The sequence below is a fragment of the Felis catus genome, chromosome E2, assembly GCF_018350175.1.
Source record: "Felis catus isolate Fca126 chromosome E2, F.catus_Fca126_mat1.0, whole genome shotgun sequence".
In the NCBI taxonomy this organism is placed as follows: Eukaryota; Metazoa; Chordata; class Mammalia; order Carnivora; family Felidae; genus Felis; species Felis catus.
In genome coordinates this window covers 2,001,283-2,017,437 of record NC_058382.1, presented here as the reverse complement: position 1 = coordinate 2,017,437, position 16,155 = coordinate 2,001,283, and the positions used below count along the sequence as shown (strand labels likewise).

General features: G+C 43.6%; 1 protein-coding gene across 8 annotated transcripts in view; it reads right to left on the bottom strand.

Moving 5' to 3' along the window:
• The window catches only part of ZIM2 (zinc finger imprinted 2), a 68,597-nt gene that overhangs the window by 32,157 nt on the left and 20,285 nt on the right, over positions 1-16,155 (bottom strand). For 4 of the 8 annotated variants that reach the window (XM_045046760.1, XM_045046758.1, XM_045046761.1 and 1 more), the window contains one exon: positions 12,860-14,255. The exons of the other annotated variants lie outside the window; for them this stretch is intronic. In XM_045046760.1, the coding sequence (XP_044902695.1) occupies positions 13,273-14,255 (983 nt within the window). In that variant the 3' untranslated portion in view covers positions 12,860-13,272. Of the gene's footprint in view, positions 1-12,859; positions 14,256-16,155 lie in introns of those variants that run through there. 8 annotated transcript variants of the gene reach the window in all.

The window sequence follows — 16,155 nt, the reverse complement described above, 5'->3', positions numbered from 1 at the left end:
GGGGCTGATGCTGCAGTCTTCAAGCAGAATTTCCTCTCGAAGAAGCCTCAGCTTTTACTCTTAAGGTCTTCAACTGATTGGATGAGGCCCACTGACATTATCATGGATGATTTCCTCTACCTAAAGTGATTGTAAGTGCTAGCTACATCTATAAACTAGCTTCCTAGCAACACTCGGATTCATATTTGACTGAAATCACTCGGGACTGACAAATAAGACTAACCATCACAACTGGTAATGGAGCAGCCACCTTGGTTTCAGTGTCTTGTCTCACATCTTACAGGCGTTTGCAGTTTTGAAAACTTTCTTTCAGACTGGGACACCGGGCCTGACAACAGGGACACCTTCAAAGAAGAACGTCTCTGGAAAGTCCCCAAAACAAAGGACCTGGGGACCTGAACTTCATAAAGACCTGCAGAGAGGACAGCCTCCCCAAGAGGCTGGTCCTGGTGACATCTCTCAGCATCTTCACAGAGAAGAAAGGCCGTGGATGTCCTGAATGTGGGAGAGCCTTCAGCTCCAAGCCCTTCCTCACATAACACGGAAGATCCACACTGAGGAGAGACCCCATGCATGCAGCCAGAGGGCAGGCCTTATTCACCATCAGAGAGTTCATGCTGGTGAGAAACCCCATCACTGTTATGAGTGTGGGGAGGCCTTTAGTGACCAGGCACTCTCCAGCCAACACGGAAGATCCACACTGGGAGAGACCTTACAGATGCAGTGAATGTGGAAAGGCCTTTAGCTGGGCCTCATCCCTTAATCTCCATCAGAGAACTCATATAGGTGAGGACCCCTACAAGTACCCTGACTGTGGGAAACCCTTCTGGTAAAGGTCCTTCCTCACTAAGCACCAGAAAACCCATTTGTAGGAAAACCTACAAATGCAGTAACTGTGAAAAGACTTTCAGCTACAGCAACTCCCTCAGCCTCCGCCAGAGAACTCACACTGGGGAGAACCTCTACGTGTGTGAGCAGTGCGGGGACACTGGAGGGAGAGCCCCTACACATGAGCAGTGCGGGGACACCTTCAGTACTGCTCCTCCCTGACCAAGCACCAGCACACCCACAGCATCAAGACACCCAAGAGTGTAAGGAGTGTCTGAGAGCCTTTAGCCATGTTTCACCCCTTAAAGTACATCAGAGAGAAACCCTGCACGTACTGTGAGGGTAAGGAAACACCTCTGTGGCAACTAACTCCCAGCAGTTCTTACTAAGACTTACCACCCACACGAAACTTCAGAGCTCGTTCATCGTATCACATATTAGTCTTGGGGAAATAAATGCCTTGGGGTTCCCAAGACCACCCCCCAGTTTGGTGACTCAGTAAGAGGACTCAACTCAGCACATAATCATACTCGTGGCTAAGAGTTACCATAGCAAAGGGATACAAAGTAAAACCAGCAAAGGGAGAAGGTGCATGGGGTGAAGTCCACAGGGAACCAGGCACAGGCTTCCAGAAGTCCTCTCACAGAACACATGTATTTCCTCTAGCAAGTTGTAACAACACTGCTCCCCCATCTCCTTCTCCAGCACTTAAGCTATTTCCTGACCTCAAGCCCTTTGCTCATGCTGTTCCCTCTGCCCAGAACCCTCTCTTCCCCAGTGTTCCATGGCTGATTTCTCATAAGTCCACCTCTTCAGACCACCTGGTCTAAAACTAGCCCTCCCAACTGGCACTCCCTCTGCCTTCTTACCTTGTTTTCTTTTTCCTTGTAGCACACACCACCTTGTTTTGCTTATTACCTTTCTCCGCATTGTGCACTAAAGTTTGAGAAATACTGGTTTTCGGGATCAACTTGAAAGCCCATATGCCTGTGGGGGCCAAGCACGTCACACAAATGCACGAATGCCTTTAGGTCAAGATCACCTCCTGATCTGCCACAGGCCCCATTAACATGTTCTCACAAAATTCCTGGTCCCTGTTTTTTCAACCCTTGGCTTCAGCCTTTGTTTTCGAAACTTTAAGTTCTGACAGAATCTCCTGGAGGGCTTGTTAAAAGACAGTGTGCTGGGCTCTGCTCCCAGAATTTCTGATTCTGTAGATCTGGGATGGAGCCTCAGAATATTCACTCCTAACATGTTCCTAAGCGTACTGGTTTCCTGTGACTGCTTTCAAAAATGGCCACAAACTTGGTGGCTTAAAACAACAGAAATTTCTTCTCACAGAGTTCTGGAGGTCAGAAACCCAAAATCAGTATCACTGGGTCCAAATCAAGATGTCAGCAAGGATATAATCTGGAGGCTTTCAGTGATGAGCCTCTGTTGCCTCCTCAGCTTCTGGTGTTCCTTGGCTTGTGGCTGAATCATTCCAGTCTTCAAATCTTGTGTGCACGCATGTGCATGTGTGTGCATGTGTGTGTGTGAAATCTCATTCTGCCTCCTTATAAGGATATATTAATGGCATTTAAGGCCCACCCAGGTAATCCCTCCATCTCAAAATCCTTAATCAGATCTGAAAAGCCACCTTCTCCAAATAAGGTAACATTTACAGGTTCCAGGGATTAGGAACTGGTCTCTTTGGGGGCCATCACTTGTCTGCTATACCAGGTAATGGGGTACTGCTGGTCCAGGGACCACACATCGAGAAACACTGCCTTAAAGCCATGGGCTCGGTAACAGCATGGCTTGGGAGTCACACAGCCTGACTTTGACTTAGTTATGACACCACCAGTTTCTAGCTGGCCCTCTTGAGCAAGTGACTGCCTCTTCCAACCTATTCAACTCTGTGTCCCTACCTGATCAAGGCATGAAGGTTAGAAACCAGCAGAGGATCTGACCCCTAGTGAGTCAGATGCCCCAAAATGGGGCCTACGGAGCAGACATGGCCTGCAAATGTTCTCTGTTCCTGAGTGGGTTTTTTAAAATTAGCTGTCCCCATTAAAATATTGGGAGATGTGACATACAAATTGAGCATTCCAGCTCAATTTTGATTTCTTGAGAAATCAAAAGATTCTGTAACAGGAGGTTCTTTGTTTAGGGTTATCCCCCTTCCTCCTCATGACATTGCCCATCCTGCCCCCTGGCTCCCTTACGTGCACCTCATGGAGCCGCTCAGGTTGCTTCTTCTCTTTATTCCAAGCCTATCTTTTTACCTGAGAGGCTGAAGTGGGGGAGGTGCCAGGCAGTGGGTCCTGTACTTCCTTCCTCCTCCAAGATCCCACCTGTAGGAGACCTAATTATGGCCTGGGCGCCAGCACTGAACTCAGAGCTTCCCAACTGCAAGCATCAGGGGGAGGAGAGATTCGAAGCCGAGGTGGGGGCACGGTTGACCCCACTGAGGTGGCATTCGTAAGTCTCTGTGTGGGCGCACACACGCACACACACCTACCCTTACTGCTAGGCATCTCTGAATTTCCTGGGGAGAGAGTCCCCGGCTCTTATCAAGAGCATCTCTGGCCCCCAACTGCTTCTGGAAGTCTGGGGTTTGGTTGGCTTGAAGGCATGCAATGGGGGCAACACCGAAGTGACCCCATTCCTGGGATGCTGGCTTTCCTTTTTTATATGAGAACTATAACAGAAAAAAGAAAAACCCTACACAAGGAAACCCACAACTGCAACAGTATTATAGGAATGGCTGAGGAAAACCTGTGACCTGATGAGAAGAAAAGTATAAAACCCTCATCAATACATGAGTTTGAATACATGAAAGGACATAAAACAATGTTAATTCTTTCTGATTTATTTATAAGTTTACTAGTCACCAAAAGGCTGTTTTTAATTGATAAACATAAGTGTTCATCTGGAAGAATAACAATTATATATTTTTCATATAAAATACATATAAATACACTTTAAGGCACAGTAATAGAAAACTCAACTATAAGGCTATAAAGAAGAGTACAGATCTAAGATACAATAGGGCAACAAGCAAATGAAACAAAGTAGATGGTCCAGATACTAGATTCCGCACTATACAACAATATGACTATGAATCATTACTGATAACTGATGTTGAGGCAATTTACAATGGGTAATTTTGATCTTCTCTTCATGCAATATACCAAAGGGAATTCAAGAGTAGTTAAAGGAGACTTAAAGTGAGGGGTGCCTGGGTGGCTCAGTCGGTTAAGTGGGCAACTCTTAATTTTGGCTCAGGTCATGATCTCAGTTCATGAGTTCGAGCGCCACACTGGGCTCTGCACTGACAGCATGGAGCCTGCTTGGGATTCTCTCTCTTTCCCTCTCTGCTTCTCCCCTGCTCGAATAAACTTTCTCTCTCAAAATAAGTAAATAAACATTAAAATAAAATAAAATTATGAGGGGTGCCCGGGTGGCTCAGTTGCTTGAGTGTCTGACTTAAGCTCAGGTCATGATCTGGTCTGTGGGTTCAAGTCCCACGTTGGGCTCTGTGCTGACAGCTCAGAGCCTGGGGCCTGCTTTGGATTTTGTCTGTCCCTCTCTCTCTGCTCCTCCCCTGCTCATGCGGTCTCTGTCTCTCAAAAATAAACATTAAAAAAAACTAAATAAATGCAACAAAAATTGGATGCCCTTTCCCCTATTAAATTAACAAAGTGAAAAATGCTGTTAATACATAATGCCAACAAGGATGTGTGGGACAAACACATTACAGGCAGCAGTGCAAACTGGTGTAATGTTTTCAAAGGAGCTTGGATGCATCAAGAACCTTTAAACGATCATAGCCCTCCTGACCCAGTGATTCCCGTTTGGCAAAACCTATCTGAAGGAAAGAATCCTAAGTTTGGGAAAACATTTCAAGCACCAAAATGCTCATTACGGTATCATTTGCAATTATGAAAAATCAGAACTAAGTCAAACATGCAGACAACACAGGGAAGGCCCCACATAGAAAGCTCTGGTGTGGCTATTAATGAGGTGATAACAGACAAGGGGGTGAAAAAGCAGGGTGTGGGTGTAGGACTGGGTGGAAATAAGATCCGCTATTGCATGCATGGAGTGAGCACAGCTCTATGAAAACTTTAAACACCTTACAATAGGTAATACAGTCACACGGGTACAAACGGCAGAGGTGCTGTGAAAACCAGACCTTTCCCCACTGCTCTCCAGGGGCAACCATTTTCATGAATCTAGTTATCATTTTTAAATTATAAGAAAAAGGTGTTCATGGTGCTTGGCGGGGGGTGCACAGAGGGAGGAGAACTCTACCTTTCTAAGAAATACAAATTGTCTTTTTTTTAAATGTTTGTTTATTTTTGAGAGAGAGAGAGAGCAAGCAGGGGAGAGGCAGTGAGAGAGGGACAGAGGATCCAAAGCAGGCTCTGCGCTGACAGCAGCGAGCCCAGTGCGGGGCTTGAACTCAGGAACCATGAGATATGACCTGAGCCAGAATCAGACGCTCTCCCAACAGGGCCCACCCAGGTACCCCAAAATACAAATTGTCTTTAATGAGTCAAGTATTACTTTAAAATGGAAAACATTAACCCTTCAGAAGTGCACACTTCAAAAAAAGAAAAGTGAGTTTAGGCAAATCAGTAAGAAAATGCATGAAGACCCAACAGCTAAGTAGGTACAGAGCCTCAACTGTTCACAAAGAAATTTAAAAAAACATACGGGGAAAAATTCATTAGTAACCAAAGACTCACTACTTTGGCTTATCAAATAGGCAACTTTTTTGTTGGTGTGTTTTAAATGAGTTATCCACCAGCTACTGGGAAAGCTGTTCAAATGCTTATTTACACCAGGTGCGGCAAAGACATTCCTTTGCACATACAAACTTTGCTCAGTTGGCCTTGTCTGCCTGGAGTGAAAGATTCTCCCAGTGCAGTGGACACAGAGCATAAGTGATAAGCAGCACCTGTCAGCGACTCAGGAGGGAGGACGGTTGTCACTTATTTCCCACCTATGGACCTCCTGGCCTCCCTCTGCTACAAATGGCATTGCCCCTCCAGACACAAATTCATCAGGATCTTTCCCCAGAGCCACAGAAATGTTCGTCACATCTCATCTAGTAATATCACTTCTTTGAAATCTAAGAAAACTATAAATACAATGCTTTATGTTCTCTGAATCAAACCTTTATATAATTAGCCATTTTTTGAAAATGTGATTATGAAATGAGAACTTCAGATTTGCAACATGTTCTGAGAAACCTTCACCCAAAGATAAACTTCTTTGTATAGAGAATCGTTTTACTAAACGATAAAATGTGTTTCAATGTTTAAATCTGGTTTACGATTCTGTAGTTTGCTGTCACTAAGAAAATCTTAAAAAGTAAATGAAAACTACATGAAAACAAAGCATTATGTAACAGCAGCTACTGGTAGCTGAGTATCTACTATTCACCAGACACCATTGGGCTCTTTTACACAGATGAGCCCCAGGCCTTTGGACAGTTCCAGGGGGAAGCACTGTTACCCCATTTCCTAAGGAAACAAGGTTTAATCAGTCAGCTTCCAAGAAGGGGCAAGATTTGGTGTGGGTCAGCCTGGCTCCAAAGCCCACACTCTCTCCTCTGCCAAGAGCTCTTCTACCTGTGAACAGGACTACATTCCTGGGCTTGTACTTGTTGAGATTCTGGGACTCAGGAAATTGATTAGCCTTGTTTTCCAACATTTTCTTTAATATGCTTCATATTATTTGTTTAATGAGGAAAGTAAACCTAATAAAACTATGTTAAGGGGCACCTGGCTGGCATAGTTGGAGGAACATATGATTCTTGATCTCGGGTTGTGAGTTAGAGGCAAATATTGGGTGTAGAGATAACTTAAATAAATAACTTAAAAAAAAAAAAACTATGTCAAGAGGTGCCTGGGTGGCTCAGTCGGTTGTGTCCAGCTCTTGATTTCAGCTCAGGTCATGATCTCATGGTTTGTGGGATCAAGCCCACTCAGGCTCTGCATAGACAGCATGGAGCCTGCCTGGGATTCTCTCTGCCCCTCCCCTGGTCAAGCTACTTTGCCTGTGACTCTTTCCAGCTCTGACCTTACTCCTATTATTAGATGGGTTCATAGTGAAAATTCTTCAAGGAGAAAAGGGGTGTGAAAGAGAGTAGTTCCCTAGAGAAAAAAATCACAACTTTCAGACCTTGCTGGGATGAGGCCAGGAATGTTTCTAAAACCTTCAAGATACACATACCTTTTGGCCCAAAAATTCCTCTGCTGGGAACTCCCTCTTAGGAAATATGACTATATGCAAAGACAATAGAGCAGACTGATAAGGGATATGCTAAGGTCCAAGAGATAGCAGGGAAGTGTAACTATAGCAGTAATGTGCACACAGAGACAGATTACAAGCAACCCCAGTTTACAACCTTAGAAGGCTAGTGAAGTAAATCAGGATACATCTAGGTAACCAAGTACGAGGCAGTCCTAAAAAACAAAAGTTAGGAGCATACTTATGGATATGGGAAGATGTTCGTGGTATATTAGAATAAAGATTACAACCTTCAAAACAGCGCTGATATGATTCTACTTCATAAATATATTTTAATGTAAAAATCTATATAGATCTATGCATAGGAAAAAATCTCTGGACAATTTTCTATCCCTTTTAGCAGCAAGTATATCTGGGAGAGAGAGATACAGGTATTCAAAGAAAAACATGTTATTTTATAATCTTCAAGGAATAAGGGCGCCTGGGTGGCTCAGTCAGTTAAGCATCCGATTTCAGCTCAGGTCATGATCTCACAGTCTGTGAGTTCGAGCCCTGCATCGGGCTCTGTGCTGACAGCTTGGAGCCTGGAGCCTGCTTCAGATTCTGTGTCTCCCTCTCTCTCTGCCCCTCCCCTGCTTATGCTCTGTATCTCTGTCTCAAAAATAAATAAAAACATTAAAAATTTTTTATAATCTTCAAGGAATATGCATTATGTGCATAATCACAAAAAAATGCTTAAAACATGAGTGTTTCAAAATTTAAAAAATTAGCCCAAATAAAAGAGCAGTGCCCTGTCAGATGTCAGGAACTGCATGGGAAAAGCAGGGAAGCAGGAAAGCATTATCCTCGGAAGCCCACAAGGACAGCAGCAAGCTGAAAGCCAAAATAACAGGCTGAGATACGCACCATCTCAGTGAGCTCGAGTTTGTAAAATATGGAAGCTGTGGCTTGTACATATTCTGTGTGTTCCAAATAGTTCAGGGGTGACAGGCAGGGTGAGCGATGCCATGCTGTCACCGCTGCCAGTGTGGGTACGAAGAAAGCATCAGAACAGACTTAGTCAAGCTGTGCTCCCTGACTTTCTCTAGTGAAGGCTCCTCAAGAAGCATGAAGCCCTGGCCCAGGGTTCTCAACAAATGGCCCACTCTGAGACCCCTCAAGAGTCTCCACTACCTCTTAATTCAAGGGTCTAAAGACTAGGCTGCAGTGATGAAGGAGGAATGCAGAGAAAATCTAGAAGAGGTAATGAAGAAGGAACTAAACAGCTGGCCTCTGTATAACCCAGAGGTGGTGAACGCTTTGAAACCTCACTGTGACTGGTGCAGTGGCCTGGAGAATGACTTGAAAAGGCTAGGCCTTTGGGAAAAGCCAACACCGTGTGCCTCCTGACAGAATATAATACAGCGTACAAACCACCCCCCACCATGATGTATTCTAGCCAAAGAAGTTGAAGATGAATCTAAGTCTCAGATACTTAGAGCTAACTTAGAGAGGAAGGAGCTTAAGGAAACCACGGGAAGCAGACACATTCAGAAGGGGGGATATCCCACAGGATAACAGGCAGTTTCTTCCAGTATTATTTGCATAATCACACAAAGCTTTAACAGAAAAACAGTGCTAGAATGATGGCCCCTGGGGCTGGGGAAAGGGAGAAATGGGGAGTTACTGCTTAATGGGCATAGAGTTTTAGTTTTGCAAGATGATAAAGTCCTGGGGATCTGTTGAACATAATGTGACCGTAATTAACACTACTGAACGGCACACTTAAAAAATGTTTAAGATGGCAGTATCCAACTCTTGATCTCAGGGCTGTTAGTTCAAGCCCCACACTGGAGCTGTAGAGATTACTTCAAAAAAAATTTTTTAATGTTTATCTATTTTTCAGAGAGAGACAGAATGCAAGCAGGGGAAGGGCAGAAAAAGAGGGAGACACAGAATCGGAAGCAGGCTCCAGGCCCTGAGCTGTCAGCACAGAGCCTGACGCAGGGCTTGAACTCACAGACTGTGAGATCATGACCTGAGCTGAAATCAGACACTCAACCAAGTGAACCACCCAGGTGCTCCTATAGAGATTACTTTTTAAAAAATTTACTACAATTTAAAATAAAAATGTTTTAAAATAAAAGTGCTTCCAAATTAAAAATTAAACCAGGTGTGCCTGGGTGGCTCAAGTCAGTTAAGCATCACAATTTGTGAGTTTGAACCCCACATCAGGCTCCATGCTGATGGTGCAAAGCCTGCTTGGGATTCTCTTTCTTTCCTTCTCTCTCTGCCCCTTCCATGCTTGCTCTCTCTCTGTCTCAAAAATAAATAAGTAAACTTAAATTAAAATTAAAATTAAACCAGAATATAACAGTAAACATAATCAGATACATTAGGAATTGGGTGGGGAGGAGAGGAAGGTATATCTCTATCCCCTTCCATGCTTGCTCTCTCTCTGTCTCAAAAATAAATAAGTAAACTTAAATTAAAATTAAACCAGAATATAACAGTAATATAATCAGATATATTAGGAATTGGGTGGGGAGGAGAGGAAGGTATATCTCTATCCCAAGGATCACATAAAGCATTAAAACATAAGAGGAGGGGTGCCTGGGTGGCTCAGCCAGTTGGGCATCCAGCTCTTGATCTTGGCTCAGGTCAAGATCTCACGGGTTCATGAGTTCAAGCTCTGCATTGGGCTACGCAATGTCAGTGCGGAGCCTGCTTGGGATTCTGTCTCCCTCCCCTGCCCATGTGCTCTCTCTCTCTCTCAGAATAAATAAATTTTAAAAAATAATAATAATATAAATTTTTTTAACTTAAAAAAAATAAACTTAAGCAAAATTAAAAAGAGGAGACTGCTATAGATGAAGACTCGAGATCAGACAACCAAATGCAATTTGTGGACCATGTTTGGATCTGATTCAAACAGGCCAACTGTAAAAAGACATCTTAGCAACAACCAGGGAAATCTGATTATGGCCTGGGTAAAACCCTTTGTTTGAGGTGACTTAATATTTTCCTTTTAAAGTAGTATATTAAAGTTTCAAAAAACAGGGATGAGACAGTTGAAAGAAATGTATTAAGTGAATCACAATCCTGATATAATGCAGATTTTGCAAAAATGGTGAAGGGAGAAGTGAAATGACTGAGATTGATAAGAGCCTGAATAAACTGATAGCCTTGGGGAAAGAAGCAGATTTCACAGGACAGGAGAGAGAAGCCATCAAGAAGTTACAGCAGGGTTTACTTGGAAGTGAAGGGAGAGAGATTAAGGAGGGTATAAAGTTAGAAGTGTTAAGAAAAGAATGGGAGCTTGTTGAAAAGGTCGAGGAGCCAACATGACAGGGTTGGAAGCTGGCCAATGCCATACAGCCAAAGCTGAAAGAATCTGAACAAATGAATACCAATAGTACTAAATTACAACCCATAAGATAAAGTAAATATCCATGAATCCATACTGCTATAAAAAAAATTACTGAGTAAATAAATAGGGAAGGCAACTCTTCCTCACAGGAGAATTCTAATTACTACGTGTAGAAGGAAGGAGAGAAATAAAAATTCACCATTGCTATTGCAGTGACAGTAGAGTAATAATGCACAGAGTAACAATGGCTGTAGGCAAGATCCGCTTGCTAGATGCTAAACTTTAGTGACTTAAAGTTTGAGGAGAAGCTGGATACAGATGGCCCCCGACTTATGATGGCTCAACTTATGACTGTCTGACTTTACAATGGTGCAAAAGCAACATGCATTCACTTGAAACCATACTTCAGATTTTGAATTTGGATCTTTTCCCAGGCAATCGTACGTGGTACAATACTCACTTATGATACTGTGCAGTGACAGCAAGCCCCAGCTCCCTGTCAGCCTCGCAACCAGAGTAAACCACCAGCACACAAACATTATGTACCCATGCAGTCATTCTGGTTTTCACTTTCAGTACGGTATTCAGTAAACAACATGAGATATTCAACACTCAATCATAAAATAGGCTTCAGATTAGATAATTTTGCCCAGCTGTAGGCTAACACAAGTTTTCTGAGCACATTTAAGGTGGGCTATGCTAAGCTATGATGTTCAGTAGATTAGGCACATTAAATTAATTTTTGGTTTACGATATTTTCAATGTATGCCAGGTTTTATCAGGAGAAAATCTCATTGTAAGTCGAGGAAGATCTGTGCTTGCATGGTCTCAAAGTTTCTCCAGCAAGAAATTTATTAACTACAAAGGGAAATCAATAGTAACTTTACAATAGAAAAACCCAGCGCACGCCATTTTAAATCAAGGCATCAAGGCTAATTACCATCACCATGACGAACGAGATGCATCGACATCATTTCCCCTTATGGTAGTGGTGACAAGATCATTAATCAGTTTATGGTGTGTTGAAGAGGGGACTGTGATTAGAAAATAGGGCCAGCCCATGAGGTCTGTTTCATCAAGAACTTTGGAAATGAAGAAGGGGGGTTGTGCAGCTAACGCTCATTTGGCTCATCAAGTTCTGATGAGTCCTGTTTGTTTTTAATTTCATGACCTTGGAGCCGCCTATTGTAAACCAGCCTCAAAATGGCTGGAAGAGAAAAAGCTGGGCAGCGAGTAACAACAGCAACAACCCCCCCTCCAGGCAAGGAGTCAGGTTCTGGGACTCCAGGTCCAGCTGGTTACCATGTGTCTTTGTATTTGACCAGCAGGCAAGGCAGTGATGGAGAGCCTTTATCATTATAGCAATATGGTATTAAAGAGATTTTTAGTGCAATTCAGGGCTCATACCTTTAAAAGGAAGTGTGTTCTGCATTGCATTAGGATTTTAGGTGAAGTCGGCATGCTACCAGTGCCAGAGCCCAAGAAAGCTCTCAAACAAGATTTGTTTAAAGGGGGAAGAAGGGAAATAAGAAAGCACAACCCCTTAGACAACTATAGGAAACTACCAAAAAACTCTACTTGATCAGTAATGGTTTTATGATCTATAAGAACAATTACAAGGAAGTGTTTAGCAAAAATATACTTTCACAAGTTAGCGTCTCAAAAAGTCATCATCTAATCCTAAATCCTGAGAGAAATGGCTATCAAAACTTCACCCTAAGAAAGCTTTCTGAACCTCTAATACTGTGAGTGTCTTTCTCTGATTTCACATGAAACAGTGCCGGGACTGCTCAAGAGGAAGGTAGCTGAACTCGGTATCCTACTGTACCTGTTCTTCTGAGAGGATATGGCAGGAATAAAGAAAGCCTGGGTTGAACATCAAAATATGAAATAAATGTCTCATGAAATCTCAAAAAAAAAACCCCACAGAACCTGGGTTTAGTTCCTACTTCATCCCTTACAACCTAGGTCACAACTGACAACTTGGGACTTTCAAGTTTGCTTTACCTATAAAAACACAACAGGTGTGCTCACTAGGTACACTGCAGCATTCCTTAAAAGATCAAATAAAATAATATACATGGCAATGTTTTGTAAATTATGATGTACTGTGTAAATACCAATTACATCAGCTTTGTGGCTGAATCACTATAAGCACAGCTTGAAAATCTTTTTTAACCATGCTCTGGGTTGACGAATCCCACGTGGTGAAGTTACTGTATGTAAACACTTCTAGAAAAACTTGGGAATAGATTGCCTGCCTGGAGCCCAACTGCCAGTCACAAATTTTTTGTCACAGTGTCAAAATGAAGGTTTTTCCAATAAGATGAAAACAGAGAGGGAGGCAAACCATAAGAGACTCTTAAATACACAGAACAACCTGAGGGTTGCTGGCGGGGTGTTGGGTGAGGGGATGGGCTAAATGGGTGATGAGCATTAAGGAGGGCACTTGTTGAGATGAGCACTGGGTGTTATATGTAAGTGACGAATCACTAAATTCTATTCCTGAAAACCAGACTACACTATATGTTAACTAATTTGGATTTAAATTTTTTTTAAAACGAAGTTTTTCCATTCCACGAATACCACCAAAGAAAGGCAAAATCTATTAGCTTCTTTCCTATGCAACAAAGATATTCTTTGTAAGGATTTTCATCTGTGTGACTACTGACACATGCGTTGAATCTTCTTTTGCAGAAAGACTGTTGTATACCCTTGCAACTATTCGCCATTTTAAAAATCACATCATGATGAAATTGTGAGGGATGGCGGAAGGCCTTCTCACATTCAGAGGGTCTCTCTTCAGAATGAAGCCAACGATGTTGAGAATGTTCTCTGACTAGAGGTTTTCAGTGGGAATTGCACTCATCAGCTTTCTCTTGAGAATGGAGCTGATAATGTTGAGTGAGGTAGGAGGGTCGGCTGAAACATTTCCCGCACAGCTTACACTGGTAAGGCCTCTCTTGGGCGTGAATTCGATAGTGTTGAATGAGGTGTGAAGTCCTGCTGAAGGCTTTGCCACAGTCACAACACTGACAGGCTCTCTCTCCAACATAGTCATGTTTCCGCTGATAGCGAATGAAATACGTCTTAGTGCAGGGCAACCTAGGGGGAAGAGCTTTGGCTGCCTCGTGGGCTTTGAGATGTTGGAAAAGATGCACATCCTGGATAAAGGCTCTGCCACACTGGAAACATTCGAAGTAGTCTTCCTGACCCTGAATTCTTACACGGCCACAGGTGTTTGTGTGCCGGGTGAAAGACTTTCCACCTTTACTGCATCCACGAGACTTCTCACTGGAATGAGTCCTCTGACGTCTGGTGAGGTGTGGCATGAGGTTGAAGGCTTCTCCACATCGTTTACATTCAAAGGGTTTCTTCCCAGCATGCAACTGCTCATGTCTCTCACGAGCTCTTTGGGTGATAAAAGTTATTTCGCAAAATCTACATCTGTTGTCTCTGTTCTCTTGGAGCAAAGGCTCATCAACCACTGGCTGGGGGCTGGTGACAATTCCAGGAGTAGCACATTGCTGGGGGTCCTTTCCTGGAGGACCTTCTGACTGTTTAGTGAGATCTGAGCTTCTTTCAAAACCATCACTGTCACGGCCTCTTTCCTGAGCGGGGGTCTCGGGCTCACTCATCTTTATAGAACTTGAAAGTTTCTCCTGGTCAACCTGGTACAAGTCTGTTGGACCATCAGGAGAAGACTCTCCTTCATGGACACTGAAGAAGTTACCTACCTGTAAATCCTCCATTCCCACCCCCAAGGATGGCTTTTCCACAGGCAGGCTTTGCTCTGGAGTTAGATCTTTGGTTTTAGGTCTTTTTTCCCCATCTAAAAGAAATGTAAAATTTCCTCTATTCTTTCCTCACAGAGACACATTGTAGAAACCGAAGAAAGGGAACAAAAAGAACTGGTCTCCCGCAGATTGACAGGGATTTAAATGTTTTGCTAAAAGTTTGGATTTTCTTCTGAGAGTAGTAGTAGTCAAAACTTTATGCTTTATACAAAGGCAACCCCCTGGGTGGGAAAGAAACTGAAGCCAAGGAAATCAAAGGTGGCACCCTGGCAGACATCACGGTGTGTGAGCAGAGGACAGATGAGATAGCACAGCCAGACTACGATCAGGCACGCATCAGGATGGGGATAACCAGACCCCTCACAGTGGATTAGATGTTTCGGGAAATGGTCTTTGAGGAGCTGACTCAAACACGGAGGACTGAGATAGCTGTTCTGCCAGCTCTCCTCACAGAGTCCCCCAAACCTGTCCTCTACAATCCCAGCACCGGCCTCCACGAGCTTTAGCCTGCAAGAGCAGACTCCCAACTGGTTTCTCTGCTGCTCTTCCTAAAGCCCATTTTCCACAGAATCACCAGAGCGATCTTTCTAGAACAGTGCTGCCCAGTGGAATGCCCTGAAATGAGGTAAATCATCTATATTTTTGCCGTCTGATATGTAGCCACTAGCCACACATTGGTAATGAACACTTGAAATGCGGCTGGTGTGAGTGAATTTAAATTTATGTACTTTTAATTGGTGTAAATTCAACTACATGTGTCTAGTGGCCACTACATCAGACAACACAATTCTATGGTGTCAATAATAACACCTCATTCCATGGCTCAAAACCTCTGTCTGTCTCCTCAACCTCATCTCCTGTCCCCTCCACCTTACTCAGACCATATTGCTTTTCTTCCTGTTTCTGGAACACCCAAGCTCATTCCAACCTTGGGGCCTCTGAATTTGCTATTCCCCCTACCTGTAACATTCTCCCTCAAGATTTCTATGTGGCTCCCCCTCCGTCTCGTTCAAATATTCCTCAGTGAGTTCTTCCCTGACGGTCCTGGCTTCAGCAGCCTCCCATTTGTCGCTGTCTGCTTTACACTCAGACTCTATTATTTGCCTGGGTATCAACCATCACCCCCAATAGAAGGCAAGCTCCATGGGGGAAGGGATTTGTTACTGTATCCACAGAACCTAGGACAGGGCTGGCCCACCACAGAGGCTCAGTAAATATGTGTGGAATGACCAAGTGAGTCAAAAAGTGAATGAACAGACTAAAGAAGACACCAAAGGCAACACAGAGGCAGGTAGAAGAGTCCCCACGGTAGATCCTTGAATTTTATTGGGACATTCACTTCTCTGCCCATACAGGACAAGGCAGGGAGGGCTGCACTGATCAGCACTAGACTGGGCACAGCTACTGGTTCGGGGTGGGACAGGACCCAAATGGAACACTGAAGCTTCCTCACTCATGACAACGCTTCTTGGACTCACCTGCTTTCTCTTTCTCTTTCTTTCTCTCTCTGTCTCTCTCTGTCTGTCTCTCTCTTTCTCTCTCTCCTTGCATGGAAAGAAGAAAGAAGATCTAGGATTTGTTGGCAGAGTGACAAGAGGAAATGAAAGTAGGCCTTTGATAACATCACTGAGCCCCCATTTCCAATGATCCCTGAGGTCCACATGAGCGGTACTGTAAGTAATAATCCCCCCTCCAGCTTATACAGTGTTGGTGTGGTTTTCTATTGAGAGGCACTGAAGGACGACGATCCTGGCTGATACACAGTGACCCAACTCAGAGAAGGAAAGGATTTCATAAAGATGGCAAATGTTATCATATTGTAGCCACAGAGTTGGAAAAGGTAAAGTCTAGAAGGTTCTTGTCCTGAAGTCATAACGATGTTGGTAGAACACAGTGTGAGAGAGGGAGAGGGAAAGACAGAGAGTGTGTGTGTGT